At 38.0% G+C, this 18,250-nt stretch overlaps 1 protein-coding gene across 2 annotated transcripts in view; it reads right to left on the bottom strand.

Annotated features, from left to right (window-relative positions):
- Window positions 1–18,250, bottom strand: part of NR5A2 (nuclear receptor subfamily 5 group A member 2) — a 236,120-nt gene that overhangs the window by 148,203 nt on the left and 69,667 nt on the right. Inside the window, exons 1-3 of one of the 2 annotated variants that reach the window (XM_077276229.1) lie at window positions 7,715–8,038; window positions 4,654–4,772; window positions 3,863–4,004 (exon numbers count right to left, since the gene is read on the bottom strand). In XM_077276229.1, the coding sequence (XP_077132344.1) occupies window positions 3,863–4,004; window positions 4,654–4,772; window positions 7,715–7,796 (343 nt within the window). In that variant the 5' untranslated portion in view covers window positions 7,797–8,038. Of the gene's footprint in view, window positions 1–3,862; window positions 4,005–4,653; window positions 4,773–7,714; window positions 8,039–18,250 lie in introns of those variants that run through there. The other variant, XM_077276230.1, reaches the window with a different exon arrangement.

Raw genomic sequence — 18,250 nt, 5'->3', positions numbered from 1 at the left:
GTTTATTTTTCTTTTCAGCCTTTCTATATACTATACTTTCCACATCTGGAAACCTATAAAAGTGTCCTTTTTTTATTTTTAAGTGAAAAAAAATTTGACGTCCCAAATGAACAGATCGGTTGCAGAGTGATAATCAGAAAACGTATTTGTGGTTTGGTTGACCTGAGTGACCTTTCTCTCTAAACCTGCTCTTGCCAAATGAACTGCCGTCATCAATGGTATAAAGGTTTAGGACTAGAAAAAACAATATTCCTCTTTCAATTTCGTTCATTATACTGGATTTGTCTACGTGTTGATTACACAATTTGGAGTGTAATTTCTACATTTATTATAGGCTATCAGGCTCCAATATTAAGAGATAAAGTACATAATGAGGGGGGTTTAATGGTGGTTGGCTGGCAGAGATATAAGGATATGTGCTTAATGCAGGAAACCTTCATAAATGTGCATTTATGCTGCATGATTGTCTTGAACAAGTATTCCTAGGAACCCCCGTTTCGATAATCGTACAGTGTAAACAGGTAATGTATGTGCAAGAAAGGTGAAATGATGCATAAGACATCATCATTCTCGGCAGCACATCATCCTATATAAACAGGACTTGTGCTGCCGAGAACAATGGCAGCCAAGGTGCACTGAACGCAGTGTAAATGGACTTCTTTTAAAGAAAATTGACTGTGATGTGGTATTACATCCCTTAATCTTAATATCCCCTTCTACTTTAACAGGTAGAATATCTTAACTTTTTAGGTCGTTTTTTTACATTAATGTTTTGCAGTGTATTAAAAAACATATTGCTTTATGTGCGAGCTTTGATTGTACTAATAAATCACAAAACAGAGTAACACCGTTGATTATCCCTCAAAAGTTCTGTATACAAATACGTACATTTCCTTGGTTTCAAGGAATGAAGCAGTGAAAAAACTGCAGAAATGTAGTAAGGTAGGCACTTGGGATGCAGCATGGACACTGATTGGTCTGCGTATAAAAAAAAAGCATGTTTTCTCATGCGAGAGAATGTAATTTATTAAAAACATAACTTTCATGCTCCACCTTGGGCTAACATTGCTATATTATTGAAGAGATCTTACATATTTTGTTTCTCTGTTTTCAAATATTTGCAGATTCTTCTCTTTACATTTCTTTTATATTTCCAATGCTACATGGAAACTGTGAGCAAGTAGGGTAGCCTATTTTTTGTATGGTTTGTTCTCTGAATGTACACAAGTGTGCTAATTGAGCTGCGGTTCTGTTTGTCACATTAGCACCTCGATACCCCATGGGACCTGATTCATTATGAACACCCAGGGCAGCAAGATTAAGTTACAGCAGTTGGATCATTAACAAATGAGTATTCAAAATGTCAGCTTTCAGTACTAAATAGTCACACATACTTAGGCCTCATTCACATTTGCCTAGTAAATCAGCATTGTTTTAATTTAGAATTAGATCTCAATATAAAACAAGAAAAGTAGAAAATATTTCCATTTTTAGCTTCTTTTAATAACTACTCTTGGTTTTGACTTTTCGCTAAATTCACACATATCATGTTGTTGTTTTTTGCAGCATTCTTAGTGTTTTTTTGGTGTAAGTGGTATTGCTTTGTGACACAAGGCTTTGCCATAGGATTTGAAAAAGTTAATAAAAGGAATGTAAAAAATGAGACCAATCAAAAAAATGAGATCAATGCATATAAACAGCATATACAATGCGTGTCACTGGCATTTTTACGTTTTTGTTCAGCAAAGTTTAAGATGGCAAAAAAATGATATTTTGGAAAAGAAGCCTAAAAACAGAAGTAAAATATAGTTTAAATACAATAATGTGAAATAGGCCTAAGACTGATGAGATCTGTAAATATCAACTAAACTGTTTATTGACTCTTTTTTATTGATCATGTTGTTTTTTTCAGACGTTATTAAGAATTACGAAATAAAGCCCCATGATCTGTTGGAAATATACCTCACTGTGCATCCATTATATATACAATCAATGTTATTCAATCACAGAGCTTCACTTTAACCCCTTGGTGGTAAAGCTAGTTTTGACTTTAAGGACAAGATAAAACATTTTTCATTTTTCTTCTCTGAAATCTATCAAACATTACCAGATTACATACCAGCACAAGTTCTAAACTGGAACACGTTATGTATTTTTTCATAATTTAGAGTACATGTAAATAATGAATAATTTGGGTAATTTGTGTTTTTAGAATTGGAAAAATAAATAAAGTAATCTTGCCTTTTTATGCTTTTAATTATCTAAAGTAATTTATTTAAAACAACTTGTAAAAACATCTTTAACCCTTGCATTAAGGGTTAAATGGCCAAGGTCGGAGCTTTTTCATTTAGAGGCTCCATCCTTCTGATAATTGCGGGCACAAATTCTGTACCTGCCGATTCGCTCTGGTATACAAGTATACCATTTTTTGGGCAATACCTCCAGTTGATAACATAAATGTATGTCATCAAAGTTTACATTTACTTTATGTACAAACTTGTGAAATAACATATAAAGAAATGTACTTATTGTTAGGAATGATATACTTGAAAATAAATTGAGGTTTTTACTAATTTCACCTCCTCAAATGAAAGCACAAAATCTGAAATGAATCCCATTCTTATTGTATATATTGTAATGTCCCTTTGCAGCAGTTCTTAAATTGATATATAAAGTTTTTTTGGCACTTATAAAAAAAATTCAACTGGGCACAGCTGCCTAGACTTTTTCTATAGCAGACGTGTTGCGTTATGAAATACATATGTGTATTATCTCATAGTGAACATCGTCCACTCTTAAATGTGTTCCATATGCTTCACAAATGATCGCTGGGTCCAATTTATGTGTTTTAAGGGATACAATAGACAGAACAAGCAGTTTGTCGGCATCCAGAAAATAGAAAGATAAAGGGAAATGAGAAAAGGCAAAACGCTTTCTGCCCTTCTCTTTCGATACATTTTAACTTTTGTTTAGATTTGCTTTTTAGAATATTTACTGAATCATTGAAGAACATGTTATTCTGCTAAATGAATGCGACTTCATTATAAACAATGATCGGGGGTCTGGCTTTTACAATAATCCACAAGTGTAGCTGTAAACCTCAAGACTGGAGCTGGACAGACATGGTAAAATTGCATTTGCACCGTCTGGTTGGATAAACCACATCATAGACTTTTTTATAACAAGAACATATAACTCGTTATCTATTGTAACACTGAATAGAACAATTACACACATTAATATGTATCTTTCACTACAAGCACAGTTATATGAATGGCCATAGAAATTGTGCTCATCCAACCATCATCAGAGTCTTGTAATTAATAAGAATCTGAATTTGTCCCATTGTTTTCAGAAAGTAATGCAATCACTTATGCCATTGACTTTACTTTTGCTACAATTATTCGCCAAAGATTTGCTGTGGGATCACAGCCATTCTAGTGATTTAGGAAAATTCTTATGGGAATATTTCTATGATGTCTCAGTATTGAGAATATATTTAGTCATTTTGTGTGATTAAGATAAGGTTGTTTATGTCTAACTCAAGATAACTCATGAAATATCTGATATACTATTGCACACAAATAAAATCAGCAAGCTTAAGTAAAATATTGGAGAAAAGTATTATCACAAATACAATTGATGCATTTATAGTCAAAGTATAAATTGAAAAGATTGCAATTGAGATGCCTAATAATGTGATATATATATATGAATATGCATACAAATATGCATTCTGTAATTAAGAAAAAAATGGATAAAATAAATAATAATCTATCCATTCTCTATCGATGTACATATTTGTTATCATTTTTTTCCCATCAGCACATACCTCTTCAGTTCTCGTCCATTATTATCTTACCTTCTAATTTCATCCCTACACTCAAACACTTCTGAAACCTGCAGTAAGGACATCGCTTCCTCTGGGTCTTATCAATCTGACAGGTCTGATTTTCAATACACGTGTATCTTTTATTGTTCTGAACTGTCCGCTTGAAAAAACCCTAGAGAATATGGAGAAAGACAGAATAATCAGTAAACATGCACATGAAGGCTGACGGATCCTTTTCTATTATTTCCTAAAGAACAGTACACCTTGGGTTATTATGGAAGATTTCAACAAGCTACCATTCTTTCATTACATAGGTTATTTTAGAACTTGCGAGCATCCTCCAATGAGCCCATGATAAAAATAGTTATAAAGTATCAAGAAGTATTTGTAAAACTCAAATATCTGATACATTTTTTAGAAAGTTCCGTAACAGGGAATTGCTATATAAATTGTAACAGATTTTATTCATTCATAACAGATATGTACAATTTAGTGTTTTTAGCCTATCGCCACATTATAGGATCCAAAAGTCCACATGTCCTAAAACATTCCAGATCATACACCTATATGTGTTATCTATCTGTCATCTATATCTGCCTATATATTACATATCTATCACATATCTATCTATTTATCTACTGTAGCTAACCATCTTTTATATATATATATATATATATATATATATATATATATATATATATATATATATATATATATATATATATATATATATATAAGAATGGATTGCAATCTGTCACCGGAAAAGAGAAAATTAATTTGGTAATAACTGACAAAATAAAATAATAATAACAACTCCGCACCTTACAACTTTCACAGGTTAGCAGTCCATAATGATATCCAGACACCTTGTCCCCGCAGACTGGACACAGCTCCTCCAAGTCGTCATCGTATGAGTAGCCCATCATTTTAAACTGCGACACTGAATGAAGAGGAGGCACAAACTCAGTACTTGTACAACATTAATTATGACGTCCAAGCCCAGTCCATAAAATGTATACACTGTATCACTACATTAAAGCTACTGTACAGACAGACTTCAGATGGTGGCTCTTTCTGGCACAGACATGTCTCTAGTAAGATACAGTAAGTGATGGCCACTGAAATGTTACTGATGGCTGAGACATGAAGGTTACACCACACCCATTAGGCTTGCTCTTTGATATGCTGTACTAAGTGATGATCAGAAAATACAACAGTCAGATAAAACCCTGCAAAAGCCAACTCCAAAACTTTCACATATTCCATCTTATTACCTACTGCCCTCCCATATCTAATATACTTATCTGTTTCTGTACTATATCTAACTCCACACTTGGCCAAAGGTACAGATAATATTTATGATTCAACTAAAATTTTAGCAAAATACTACATACACCATTGTTTGTTCATTGTTGATTTTTCTTCTTAAAAGTATGAAGAAGGTCTGCAAGCTATCAATAAATAAGCAGAGAAAATCTGCAACTGTTACCACGTATGCTCTAATAAACTACTATCTGTATTTATAGTTAAAATATATAATTTTATATATATTTATACACATATAATTATAAGAAAAATAAACAGATCTAAAACTTTAAACAGATAAAATACAATAAATAATTAATTCCATGTCTTTGAATGACTTGCAAAAACGTATACATACCCACCATATAAATATCTATAATTTCCATCCATAATATGATCTACCTTTTTAAGCTACATTAACGTCAAACATTTTACATTTGTTGGTAAGAATTTCGAACCATTTGTAGCTTCTCTAAAAAGAAAAGAATATGTCATTGAAGGGTTCTATGTTAATAGTCCATTTACTTTCAGAAGAGCTGGATGTAACAAAAAATCATTTAAAAGCCCTGATCACTGTTCAGTATAGACTTAGTATATTCCTCAGAGATGTCTGCTGAGAAATTCACTGAAAAGAAACTGATGTCTGCTCTGAAATGTGACCGAAAACTGGAAAAGTTATGCAATCATTCAGAATTGGGAGTTCAGACAGTGTCACATATTTTTTTTGTATATTAAGAGAAATTAATTTAAAAAAAGTTCCTTCATCAAATGCTTTGCAGCTTTATGCATAGTCCAAATAATTACAAATTTGTAGAATGAGAATCAGTGGATTTTAGCAATCAAAGCAACTAATGGCACTTGCACGTGCAGAATATATATAGAAATAGAAATATATATATATATATATATATATATATATATATATATATATATATATAAAAAACATCAACACGCTACTATTGTGCTACTACATGTTAATTATTGTAATGAATTGTGTAATAAATATAACTTGTAAAGAAATGTGAATGAAAGCGATTTGAAAATATTTATTGGATACATATACATTTATACAGAGTAAATAATACATGTACACACAATACACAGTATCTATACTACATGAATTGCAAATCTTATAGCTGGCAAAATAAACAGTATTGTGCATAACTAGGACATTCTGAAATAAGAATTTATTATTTTGCCTTCATTTCTGGTTATCTGCATTGTAACAAATTCTAAATATAGAATACAAAAATCATGAGAACTGGTGTACCAACCTTCCCAAACTCAATAAAAAAATCTCACAATCCAAAACTCAACCAGATCTACACTCCAGATTACACTGAGATAATGCTAATCAGTGTATTAACAATACAATAAAACAAAAGCACAATTAAAAACAAACTACATAACACAGCAAAATGGAAATAACTTTATAGCCAATTCAAAGTTCTCTTACAATGTCTTACAATCTTTCAATATCTAATCATTGATCTACCTGTGTTTGTATATACAGTCCACAGTGTGTAGGATATGATTGCATTACAATTAGTTTTTATCAAAAGAATAGCTAACAGCATGTTAGAAAGTAATGCTAAAGTGTTATCACATAAAAGGCATAAAAGAAAAATCAATAAATTAAAGTCTACTATTAATACACAGTCACAGCCTACAGCCTTGTGGATAATATACCGGTATGTGCAGGATTATTACCTAACTATACTAATACTCCCTGTGCCATTATAATAACATAATAATAGCTCGGCGCAGTCACAATCTAGTCCTGCCTCCCCTCCATGTGCACATTGTGTGTAGTCTGCCAAGTAACCCGAGAGCTCATATCTGCTATATACTGTCAGCACCATCCTATAGTAGGATATCCTATATACTCAGCGGGGACTGGCGGCATGTGGCCATTGTAGGAGACGCTCACATGTACATAGACATAGAAATACACATACACCAGTGTGTGTATATATATATAGTGTATAATATCTATACATATATAATACACACAAGTGCATACACATATAACATACACTGTATATATATATATATATACATATACACATGCATATATAGATATATGTATATATGGAAATGTACATATATATGTACACATATATATATATATATATATATATACACACACACACACACATATATAAAAGCAAACACTCTCTATATATAGGTATACACATACATCACACACATCTACATAAACGCATCAGCTGTTTCTTGGGAACACACACACACACACAGACTTTTATACCCATACACACTGGCACACAGGTGTGATGCACCTATACACCCCAGTATCTGTATGCAGACCCATTACACGGGCCTCTACTTCTTGCTGTGCCCACACACAGTCACACAGCTCCCTGCACACTATAAGCCCACAGCTGGGGGACGCTCCATGAAGCGCGGTCTCTGCGCCGCACATGTGTATATGTATTCCGCGCTATAGGTTGTGTCCCCAGCAGGCTGCGCCCGGTGCTATGTACCAGCAGTGCACATATATACAGGCACATATATACATGCATGGTGCTGACATGACCGCCTTCTCCCGGCACTTACCCTGCATGCTGTCCGGCATCTGCCCCTGCTCTCCGTGTGCCCGGGACAGTCCCAGAGCTTCGGACTCCACTTTGGGCAGCATGGCAGAGTGCGGCTGTCCCGCGGTCGGTGCTGGTGAGCGGCGCAGTCAGGGTGTGAGCTCCGGGGCTGCACATGTGCGGGTCTACAGCTGCTCCATGTGTGCGGGTCTCCGGGCGGTCACCTGTGCGGTGTGTGGAGCAGGACGGACCTCCCCGCACCTCCAGCGCCGCCGGCCACTGTGCGCGGTGCCTGTGCTGTCACCCGTGTGAGGCGCGGGGGGCGGGGCGCCTGTCACCGCGGCTCCTCCCCCTGCTCCGCTGCCGGTGTTCTGTCTGCAGCCGCACATTCCTGCTCCTCTCAGAGCTGCGCCCGGCACGGTCAGACCCCGCTGCCTGCCAGCCCCATAGCGTCCGTCCACAGACATGTGCCACCCTGCAGGCGGTCAGCGCTGGGGATACGGGCTGCATACTGGTCACACAGAGGCTGATAACAGAGAGCAATGCAGAAAGATCGGATACTGCAATACTAATATCTGCAAGCACCGGAGATCGGCCTCTCGCCAGTCTCAGGATCTTCCCCGGTTATGTAGCATGGCAGTGCTCAATGTCACTGTGTGAGTGATGAGCTCTGGTAAAGCTGGGGACCAATTCCCCGGGGGCCACAGAGCCCCTCACTCACATTTACCAGAAACAGGAACGACCGCGACACAGCTGAACAGTGGGGTAACAGCCTGATCTATGAGTGCAGATGGTGCTGGGGGACGATCGCCCGATAACTCCCAGAGAAGGACGATCGGCAGAGAGGTGTCTGCAGGGATCAGCGCTGTCCGTGAGGGATCCATCTATAGGGGTCAATGCTCAGAGCTGGGGGCAGCCGCCTCCTCCGCAGCACCGCCCTGTATACAGCACCCCCTGTATACAGCACCGCCTGTATACAGCACCGCCCTGTATACAGCACCCCCCTGTATACAGCACCCCCTGTATACAGCACCGCCCTGTATACAGCACCCCCCGTATACAGCACCCGGGTCACTACACCCCAGCGCTGCCTAGTAATGGAGGTGGGAAGTGGCACCAGAACAGCTCTGTGCCTTACATGCTATCTATCCCATATCTATCTATCTCATATATATAGAAAACACCAAGTACCAAAACTATATGGAGTATTATCTATCTATCTATCTATCTATCTATCTATCTATCTATCTATCTATCTATCTATCATCTATCTATATAATAACAACTCAGTAGAACAGCCCAAAAGTGCTATTCAAACCGTGATAGGTACAAAGATTTGTGGACATTTACCCAATTTGTTCATTCCAATATAAGAATAAAGAGGTTCAATGATAGGACCAAAACGTTGCCACAGCCAGATGGGCTAATACATCTCAAGTTTTTTGCCCTATTCTATGGAGTGCAGCCTCCTTTCCTCCTTTTATTCATCTATCTACCTATCTAGCTAGCTATCTATCCAATCAGGAAATATCTGGCAGCACATCCCTGATTCCAAAAAGTAAAGTACATATTTTACGGGCCCATGTGAACAGGTGACTGACAACATTTTGGCTCAACTAAGCCTTTGACTAGCTTGACACACTGGTCAATAAAATAGCTAATTTACTGAAATCAGGTATTGAGTGCTGACAGATTTTTTTGGGAATTCTCTATTTTATAGTTTGGTGGGTTGCAAACTTTGGGCTGGGATCACAACTATTTTTTTTTTAGCTTGTGTGGCTTTGATCTTCTTATCTATCATCTATCTATCATTTATCTATCAATCATCTATAGTCTATCTATCTATCTATCTATCTATCTATCTATCTATCTATCTATCTATCATCTATAGTTTATCTATCTATCTATCTATCTATCTATCTATCTATCTATCTATCTATCATCTATAGTTTATCTAACTAGCTATCATCTATCTATCATCTATAGTTTATCTATCTATCTATCTATCTATCTATCATCTATCATCTATCTATCTATCATTTATCTATCAATCATATATAGTTTATCTAACTAGCTATCATCTATCTATCTATCATCTATAGTCTATCTATCTATCTATCTATCTATCTATCTATCTATCTATCTATCTATCTACCTATCTATCTATCTATCTATCTATCTATCTATCTATCTATCTATCTAACATCTATAGTTTATCTATCTAGCTGTTTGTCTGTCTACTATAGAAATAATAAGGAATTACATTTCATTTTACTCTCTGAAAGAAATGACCAAAAGTAACTGTGGATCCCAAATCCATGAATGACCAGGTAAGAATGATACAAACTAGCAGGTTGTGAGCGCAGCCATGAGCAGCCCCTGTGCCGCCGGGTGTTGTGCCACCGCACGGTCCTCCCAGCACCCAGGTAGCAGTTTCACCCTTTCTCTGCTCTTCTATCTCTGCACAATCCGAAAAGTACAAGTTCGGAGTTTTCCTGAGTTTTTTATTCCCCTCTATGTAAATAAAGCTTCTCTTTACACAATGCAACATCACAGTTGAATTAAAAATTAACCTTATCGCCATGTAACTGCTGGAGTCAAGAGGTTGTGCAAACACACAATTTATATCCAGCAGCATTCCAAAGACAAAAAAGACAAACGAAACCTCCACCCCTCAAATTATGATTAGGTTTTATATCAAATATGTTATTACTTGGAATAATTATTTCAGCTTTTACATGTTAGGGAAATGCTATTATAAATGAAAAGTAAATGATACATAAATGACAAATGTTCTAATGACTCAGTAACGTGTTCATACAAATGATCGATCTGTCAATATTATATATGGATTTTTCTGCACTGCCAAAAAGTTATAATTCTGGGTAATGTTTAGTTACAAATCCAATGCATTTTAATACAAAATAATGCAATTTAATAAGAAAAATGTACATTTTCGATGTTAGATAGTCAGATGGATCTATTGATGGATGGATATTAGTTGAATGTGTTTTACTGGATCTGATTTTGGACACTTCATCAACTTGTAATCAACAAATCAGCAGAATCTTCCACAATACCCTCATTAAGCAGAAAGTATCAGCTCGTTCCATTGTGTTCAGTCCTGGAAAGGCTGCGTCTTCTGTCACTTATCTTAAAGGATTTCGTTTGCAAATCCCTTAACATTTACTTTGCTCAAGAGTCAGCCAGTCTGAGTTTTCACACCAGTTGTATTTTTCTACTATCTCTGTGTGCTTACAGCTTACACATCGTTTCAACTCAAACTGATAAACATATATTTCGTTAGAACAAAACAAAGAAACCCACAGATCTTTACAAAATCCACAGTTTCAGAATCCCAAGGTAAATTTACATTTTTTTTAATTATTATATATTTTTTTCACTAAGGAGCTTCTAGTTTCTTACAGTTGTGCATTGTATTTAGGTAAGAAATAGGAAGGTGCTGTAAGGAAATACCTATGTGTAAGTTTATTTAAAAATCCCAAGAGAACCTGGGTGGACTGACTTCACATTGCAAAGCAACCAGCTTCATTCTTCTACTTTACAGGCAGCCAAGCCCACTTTACTATACTGCAAGAATTTCAAATGACATTTTGCCCACTGCAAACATGGACACAGATCATAAAGTATTTCATTTTACTGTTTCATGGACAGGTTTATAGGCATATGCAAACATATGTCAAGTGTATATATGTATAATTGTATACACTAAGCTCAGAATACTATTCCTGCCCAACACTGTCCTGTAGTAGGATATTATGTCCAATAAATGTTTATATTATCAGAATCATATATATATATATATATATATATATATATATATATATATATATATATATATATATATATATAAAAGAAGAACAGCACAAAAAAGTAGTATATATATATATATATATATATATATATATATATATATACACACATACACATATACATACACACATATCACACTCATGAAAGTCAGCTAATGCAAATATATATAGTTATTATAGCACCATTTATTCCATGAAGCTTTACTTATGAAAGGGGTATATATATATATATATATATATATATATATATATATATATATATACATATATATATATATATATATATATATATATATATATATATATATATATATATAATACCTCTATCATCCTTTCACATGGTGCTATAATAGATAATAATCTATATTTGCATTAGCTTATTTTCAGGATTCAACACACAGCCACACAAAATGAATAGAGGAATGAATGAATGAATAATAAAAACCTGCCCAATGTAATGTAGTTGTTCACACTATCCTCTTTTCAGGCTTTTTAAAATACAATAAAAAAATAAATATTTTAAGGGTAAATTCCCCATATAAATATTTGGGGCTTTATTTAAAAAGCCCGGCATCTTACAGTTTCAGCAAAGCGTATAGGATTTTTAGTAATCTCATGCCCACTGTGGTTTTTATTTACACAGCGTAAACTGACCGATGGTGCGTATATGAAATCTATAACAGATCAATACCTGTTGCGGTAAATATATGTTTTATTTGTGGATTGTCCCCTTAGACTTGAATAGATGTGGAAAATTCACAGGTAAAATATATATATAGGTATTTACATACAGGTTTTTAGTATGTTTCTGCACATAAAGCGTACTAAAAACACATGAAACCCACATTTGACTTTACCAAGAAAGTTTTGTCACAGCCAAGTGGAAGGAGGTATCCAAAATGAGGCAGATTTATTTTAAACAGGAGCAAAATGTCCAAACTGAGACAAACTGAGACAAAAGCAGCATAATAAAAACAAGATAAAAATGCATATTAGAAATGCACTAAACATGCAATGAAAAACCATTCAGCTTATTGGTGCAGAAAATCTGCAACATCAAAAACACACTGAATGCTCATAGTGGAAGCTTAGAATAAAATGCCAGATTTTAAAAGTATTATAGGTGTTTATAAGTATTTTTCTTGGCACTTTTGATGTAGTTTATTGTTATATTGCACAGTATATACACTTTCATGTAATTTTGTAGTGCTTATAAAAAGGACTATGAGAAAAATAAGTGCAAATAAATGAAATATCCAGAATATTATTCCACAAAAATCATGGAAATATTAACAACTGCGAGGCAAGTCTTTGTACATTTTTCTGCAAACATGTTTCGTAGAAAGCGCAGGTGTGGAATTCTAATTTCTGTGCCATCTGTATGTCATTGGTCATCTGTTTATTACATCCGTTTTTACATATCAGCAGTAAATACTATTTACATGGCCAAATACAGTTCTTAAGTTAATAATTGCAATGTATCCGAAACATTTGGATGCAAAATGTATGATCTGTAAAGAATCCTAGTTTTTTGGCGTCCCCATAGACTTGAATAGATGAGTCTCATCCGAAATCTGAAATAGAAATGTGTATGCTGTGATTTTTTCCACATCGATACAGGATCAATGCGAGATTTCCGATTTTCACCAGGACAGCACATTTACATATAATTATATTATCTGAATGAGCCCTAAATGGAACCATTTGCAGACATTCTATACATCTGAATGGGGTTTGGCAAAATATGTGCACATAAAAACCGTACTGCAGAAAACAAGATTTTCTGTTGTCGAATTTTTTGCAAAAAATTTACCTTGTGTGAAAATAGCTGCGGTGTGATATTTACACTGTGGTCAGGAGAAGTTCATTAAGGCCCTCTGCGCTCGCAGTTTGTTTGGTCTGCTTGAAAAACACACTGCAAAAGTCATAAAAACTGCAGCAAAGGTCACACTGCAGTTTTTGGAAGCAGAGTTTGTTAAAGTTAACGTTTCTTTTGGTGCAAAACATCTAAAAAAAATACCTGTCTCAGGGCATGTTGTGCTCTGGAAACACAACAGAAAATGCATATTATCTACAAGCAAACATCTGGCTATAGTGGTTTTAATCATCAGCGTATGAAAGAAAAAAAAATCTAGACCTAAATGCTATGTGTCAATCCAGAATAATAAATATAAATCAAAATATATAATAATAATAACAAATTACATCAGTGGTAGTGATACATTGTAGCAGCTCTCATGGATTGGAATATGTTACATTTTTTCTGTGCAAATGTGGTCTGACTTTACTTCAAAGTGGAAGGATCAACACATGTCTGCTGCTGTTCCCATAATTGCGTATAGGCTACAGTGGTGTCGTCAAGACTACAGCGCTGCAACCAATCACTTGGTTCATTGGCTTCTGCCGTCTACATGGGGAGGATAAGTAACAGATGATTTTATCATTTTTGGTGAGGCCACCATACATTAGTTACAAAAAAAAAAGTTGAAGCAGAAAAACTAATTTAATGGAATGTCAAATGGAAAAATGTCTTTAAAGGAAACCTGTCATCAGATTCATGCTGCCTGAACCACAGAGCTGACTATTTTGATGTGGTCACTGATTAGCATCTCCCTGCCCTTCTCTGGTTGACTGGCTTCTCCCTGCCCTGCTCCAGTTGACTGGCTTCTCCCTACCCTGCTCCAGTTGACTGGCTTCTCCATACCTTGCTCCAGTTGACTGGCTTCTCCCTACCCTGCTCCAGTTGACTGGTTTCTCCGTGTCCTGCTCCAGTTGACTGGCTTCTCCCTGTCTTGCTCCAGTTGACTGGCTTCTCCATACCCTGCTTCAGTTGACTTGTTTCTCCCTGTCCTGCTCCAGTTGACTGGCTTCTCCCTACCCTGCTCCAGTTAACTGGCTTCTCCCTGTCCTGCTCCAGTTGACTGGCTTCTCCATACCCTACTCCAGTTTACTGGTTTCTCCCTGTCCTGCTCCAGTTGACTGGCTTCTCCCTACCCTACTCCAGTTGACTGGCTTCTCCATACCCTACTCCAGTTTACTGGTTTCTCCCTACCCTGCTCCAGTTGACTGGCTTCTCCCTACCCTGCTCCAGCTGACTGGCTTTTCCCTACCCTGCTCCAGCTGACTGGCTTCTCTCTACCCTGCTCCAGTTGACTGGCTTCTTCCTGCCCTGCTCCAGTTGACTGGCTTCTCCATACCCTGCTCCAGTTGACTGGCTTCTCCCTACCCTGCTCCAGTTGACTGGTTTCTCCCTGTCCTGCTCCAGTTGATTGGCTTCTCCCTACCCTGCTCCAGTTAACTGGCTTCTCCCTGTCCTGCTCCAGTTGACTGGCTTCCCCCTACCCTGCTCCAGTTAACTGGCTTCTTCCTGCCCTGCTCTAGTTGACTGGCTTCTCCATACCCTGCTCCAGTTGACTGGCTTCTCCATACCCTGCTCCAGTTGACTGGTTTCTCCCTGTCCTGCTCCAGTTGACTGGCTTCTCCCTGTCCTGCTCCAGTTGACTGGCTTCTCCCTACCCTGCTCCAGTTGACTGGCTTCTCCCTGCCCTGTTCAGTTGACTGGCTTCTCCCTGCCCTGCACTGGTTGATTGGCTTCTCCCTGTCCTGCTCCGGTTAACTGGCTTCTTCCTGCCCTGCTCTGATTGACCAGCTTCTCCCTGCCCTGCTCTGATTAACTGGCTTCTCCCTGCCCTGCTTCGATTGACTGGCAAGTCTTTGACAGTGAGAGACTTATCAGTCAAAGGGATCGGGGAAGGGAGAAGCCGGCTAAGGACCTACCTCTGACTAGTCAGCCGAGGCACATAGGCCTCGATTTATTAAGGCAGGCATTGTTTACCCCAGTCTTGATGAAGGAGCGTGGTTCAGTCTGAGGCATTTTAGGAGTTCATTAAGAGGCACACACCTGTTCATTAATCGGGAGCATCTTAAAAGTGGTGTGTGCCTCCATACGCCTCGCCACAAATCTTAAGGTACCTTCACACTGAACAACTTAACAACGATAACGATAGCGATCCGTGATGTTGCAGCGTCCTGGATAGCGATATCGTTGTGTTTGACACGCAGCAGCGATCAGGATCCTGCTGTGACATCGTTGGTCGGAGCTAGAAGGCCAGCACCTTATTTCGTCGCTGGATCACCCACTGACATCGCTGAGTTGGCGTGTGTGACGCTGATTCAGGGATGTCTTCACTGGTAACCAGGGTAAACATCGGGTTACTAAGCGCAGGGCCGCGCTTAGTAACCCGATATTTACCCTGGTTACCATTGTAAATGTAAAAAAAGACAAACACTACATACTTACATTCCGGTGTCTGTGGCGTCCCCCGGCGTCCGCTTCCCTGCACTGTGTCAGTGCCAGCCGTAAAGCAGAGCACAGCGGTGACGTCACCGCTCTGCTTTACGGCCGGCGCTTACACAGTGCAGGGAAGCGGACGCCGGGGAACGCGACAGACACCAGAATGTAAGTATGTAGTGTTTGTTTTTTTTACATTTACACTGGTAACCAGGGTAAACATCGGGTTACTAAGCGTGGCCCTGCGCTTAGTAACCCGATGTTTACCCTGGTTACCCGGGGACTTCGGCATCGTTGGTCGCTGGAGGGCTGTCTGTGTGACAGCTCTCCAGCGACCACACAATGACGAAACAGCGACGCTGCAGCGATCAGCATCGTTGTCTATATCGCTGCAGTGTCGCTTAATGTGACGGTACCTTTACTAACATCATTGGAGTAATATCTGTGGCAAAAGGTAAGCCACAACTTGCCATAAATTAGTTGAGTGTGTCACCATGCCCTGTCCTGCTCCAAATTTTGGCAAACTGAAAACAACAAGAAAATATTGCGTTGCTTAAAAATTTACCGCCTTTCCAAAGTGTTTTATTCCAAATTTCTAGCGTATACACTTTGATGTATTGGGGCTGTAGTCTTGGCCAGTTTTATAAAGTGTGTCTACTGTAAAACACTGCAGTGTTACAGAGTAAAACATTCCTGGATGCAATCACGTCGTCACTGTGTCAGATTCACGCTATGTGCACACGTTGCGGATTTGACGCTGCGGATCTGCTGCTGTTTTTCATGCGTTGTACAGTACCATGTAAACCTATGGAAAACAAAATCCGCAGTGCACATGGTGTGGAAAAAAACGCGCGGAAACGCAGAGGTGTTTTTTCAGCAGCATGTCAATTCTTTGTGCGGATTCTGCAGCGGTTTACACCTGCTCCTCAATAGGAATCCGAAGGTGTAAAACCGCAGGTGGAATCCGCACAAAAACCGCGGTAAATCCGCGGCAAATCCGTAGTGCGGTTTACCTGCGGATTTTGCAAAAACAGTGCGGACAAATCCGCATACCAATCCTTATGCTGCCTGTGGTTCGGGCAGAATGAATTTGATGGCAGATTCCTTTTCATTTCAGTATTTAAATGATCGATCGAAACCTTTATTATCCCAATTATTTCAATAGTCTTTTTTCCATCCATTTAAGTGAAGGGGATCATGGATCATATAAAACTTATTAAAATGACTTTGCATGTTTGCAACTAGACTAGTCGACCCCTGTATAGCTTGGTTTATACTGAATCATGACCTATGGCCGAAAATAACTGGCGATCAGCTACATGTTTGCAGATCGTCAATTGCATAAATAGGCCGACTAACTGCGCTCCCTATGTGCACAAAGCAAACGCATGTCCATAGGTTGTCATTATTCTCAGCAGCACATATTATTTACATGGGATGATGTGCTGCCGAGAATGATCATTTTTAAGCAATTTTAAAAGTGATTTCACCTGACAAACGAGTATTTTGCTCTTTTGTCAGATGATTGGCTCCTGCTCCATTATTGGGAAAAGAGTCTTTTTAAGTCCACTTTTTGTTTTCTGCTTTTAACATTTTAGGACTCAGTTATTAAAATTGTTTAAACTAAAAAAGAAGAAAAGTTTGTGTTGTCCATAGCAACCTATCAGAGCCCAGCTTTCATTTCTCAGACGCCTTAGACATATTGTTAGTTGTGCTGTTATTGGTTGCTATTGGCAACAGAAACTGTTCATCATTTAGACAATTTTCATAAATCTATTTATCATTTATACTGTATGCTGTAAAGAAAGTTGGGGACATCAATGGAATGAATGCCCTTAATCATTTTCTAAGGGTTGTCCAGTGTGTGCTTAACCACAGAATAGGTGGGTTGATCGGTGGGGGTTTGGAATTTTTATCCCAGTTACATAATGGAGTGGCAGGTCAGATACCCGACTACTGCTCCATTCTTACTCTATGAGCTGCAGGGAAAAGCCGAGTGTAGCTCTCTTGAGTAGAGATGAGCGAACCCGAACTTAAAAGGTGGAGGCTCATACTGGACAGTTAGCGTCCGGTGCTTTTCCTGGGAGGCCTTTGCAGTGTTTGGAGTTCAGGGGGAAGAGGAGAAAAAGAGAGAAAGAGAATTTTACTGCTCAAAAGTTCAAGTCCTGATTGTCTTCTATGGGGTTCAGGTTCTGGTTCAACTCTGGTACACAAACCAATCTTTGGAATAAAGTTTGGGTCGAGTACCAAAACCAGGGTCCTCTCATCCCTACTCTTGAGCCCCATAAAGAACTATTGAAGCAATGGTCAAGGATGTGCGCTGCCTCTCCAATCTAAGGCTGTGTGCCCATGATGGGATTTTATTGAGTTTTTGGCACTGCGTATTTTTGCTGTGTCAGAAAACAGCCTCTTAGACTATGTTCCCACAATGAGC

This window comes from Ranitomeya variabilis, chromosome 8, assembly GCF_051348905.1.
Source record: "Ranitomeya variabilis isolate aRanVar5 chromosome 8, aRanVar5.hap1, whole genome shotgun sequence".
Lineage (NCBI taxonomy): Eukaryota > Metazoa > Chordata > Amphibia > Anura > Dendrobatidae > Ranitomeya > Ranitomeya variabilis.
This window is presented reverse-complemented; position numbering and strand designations above follow the sequence as displayed.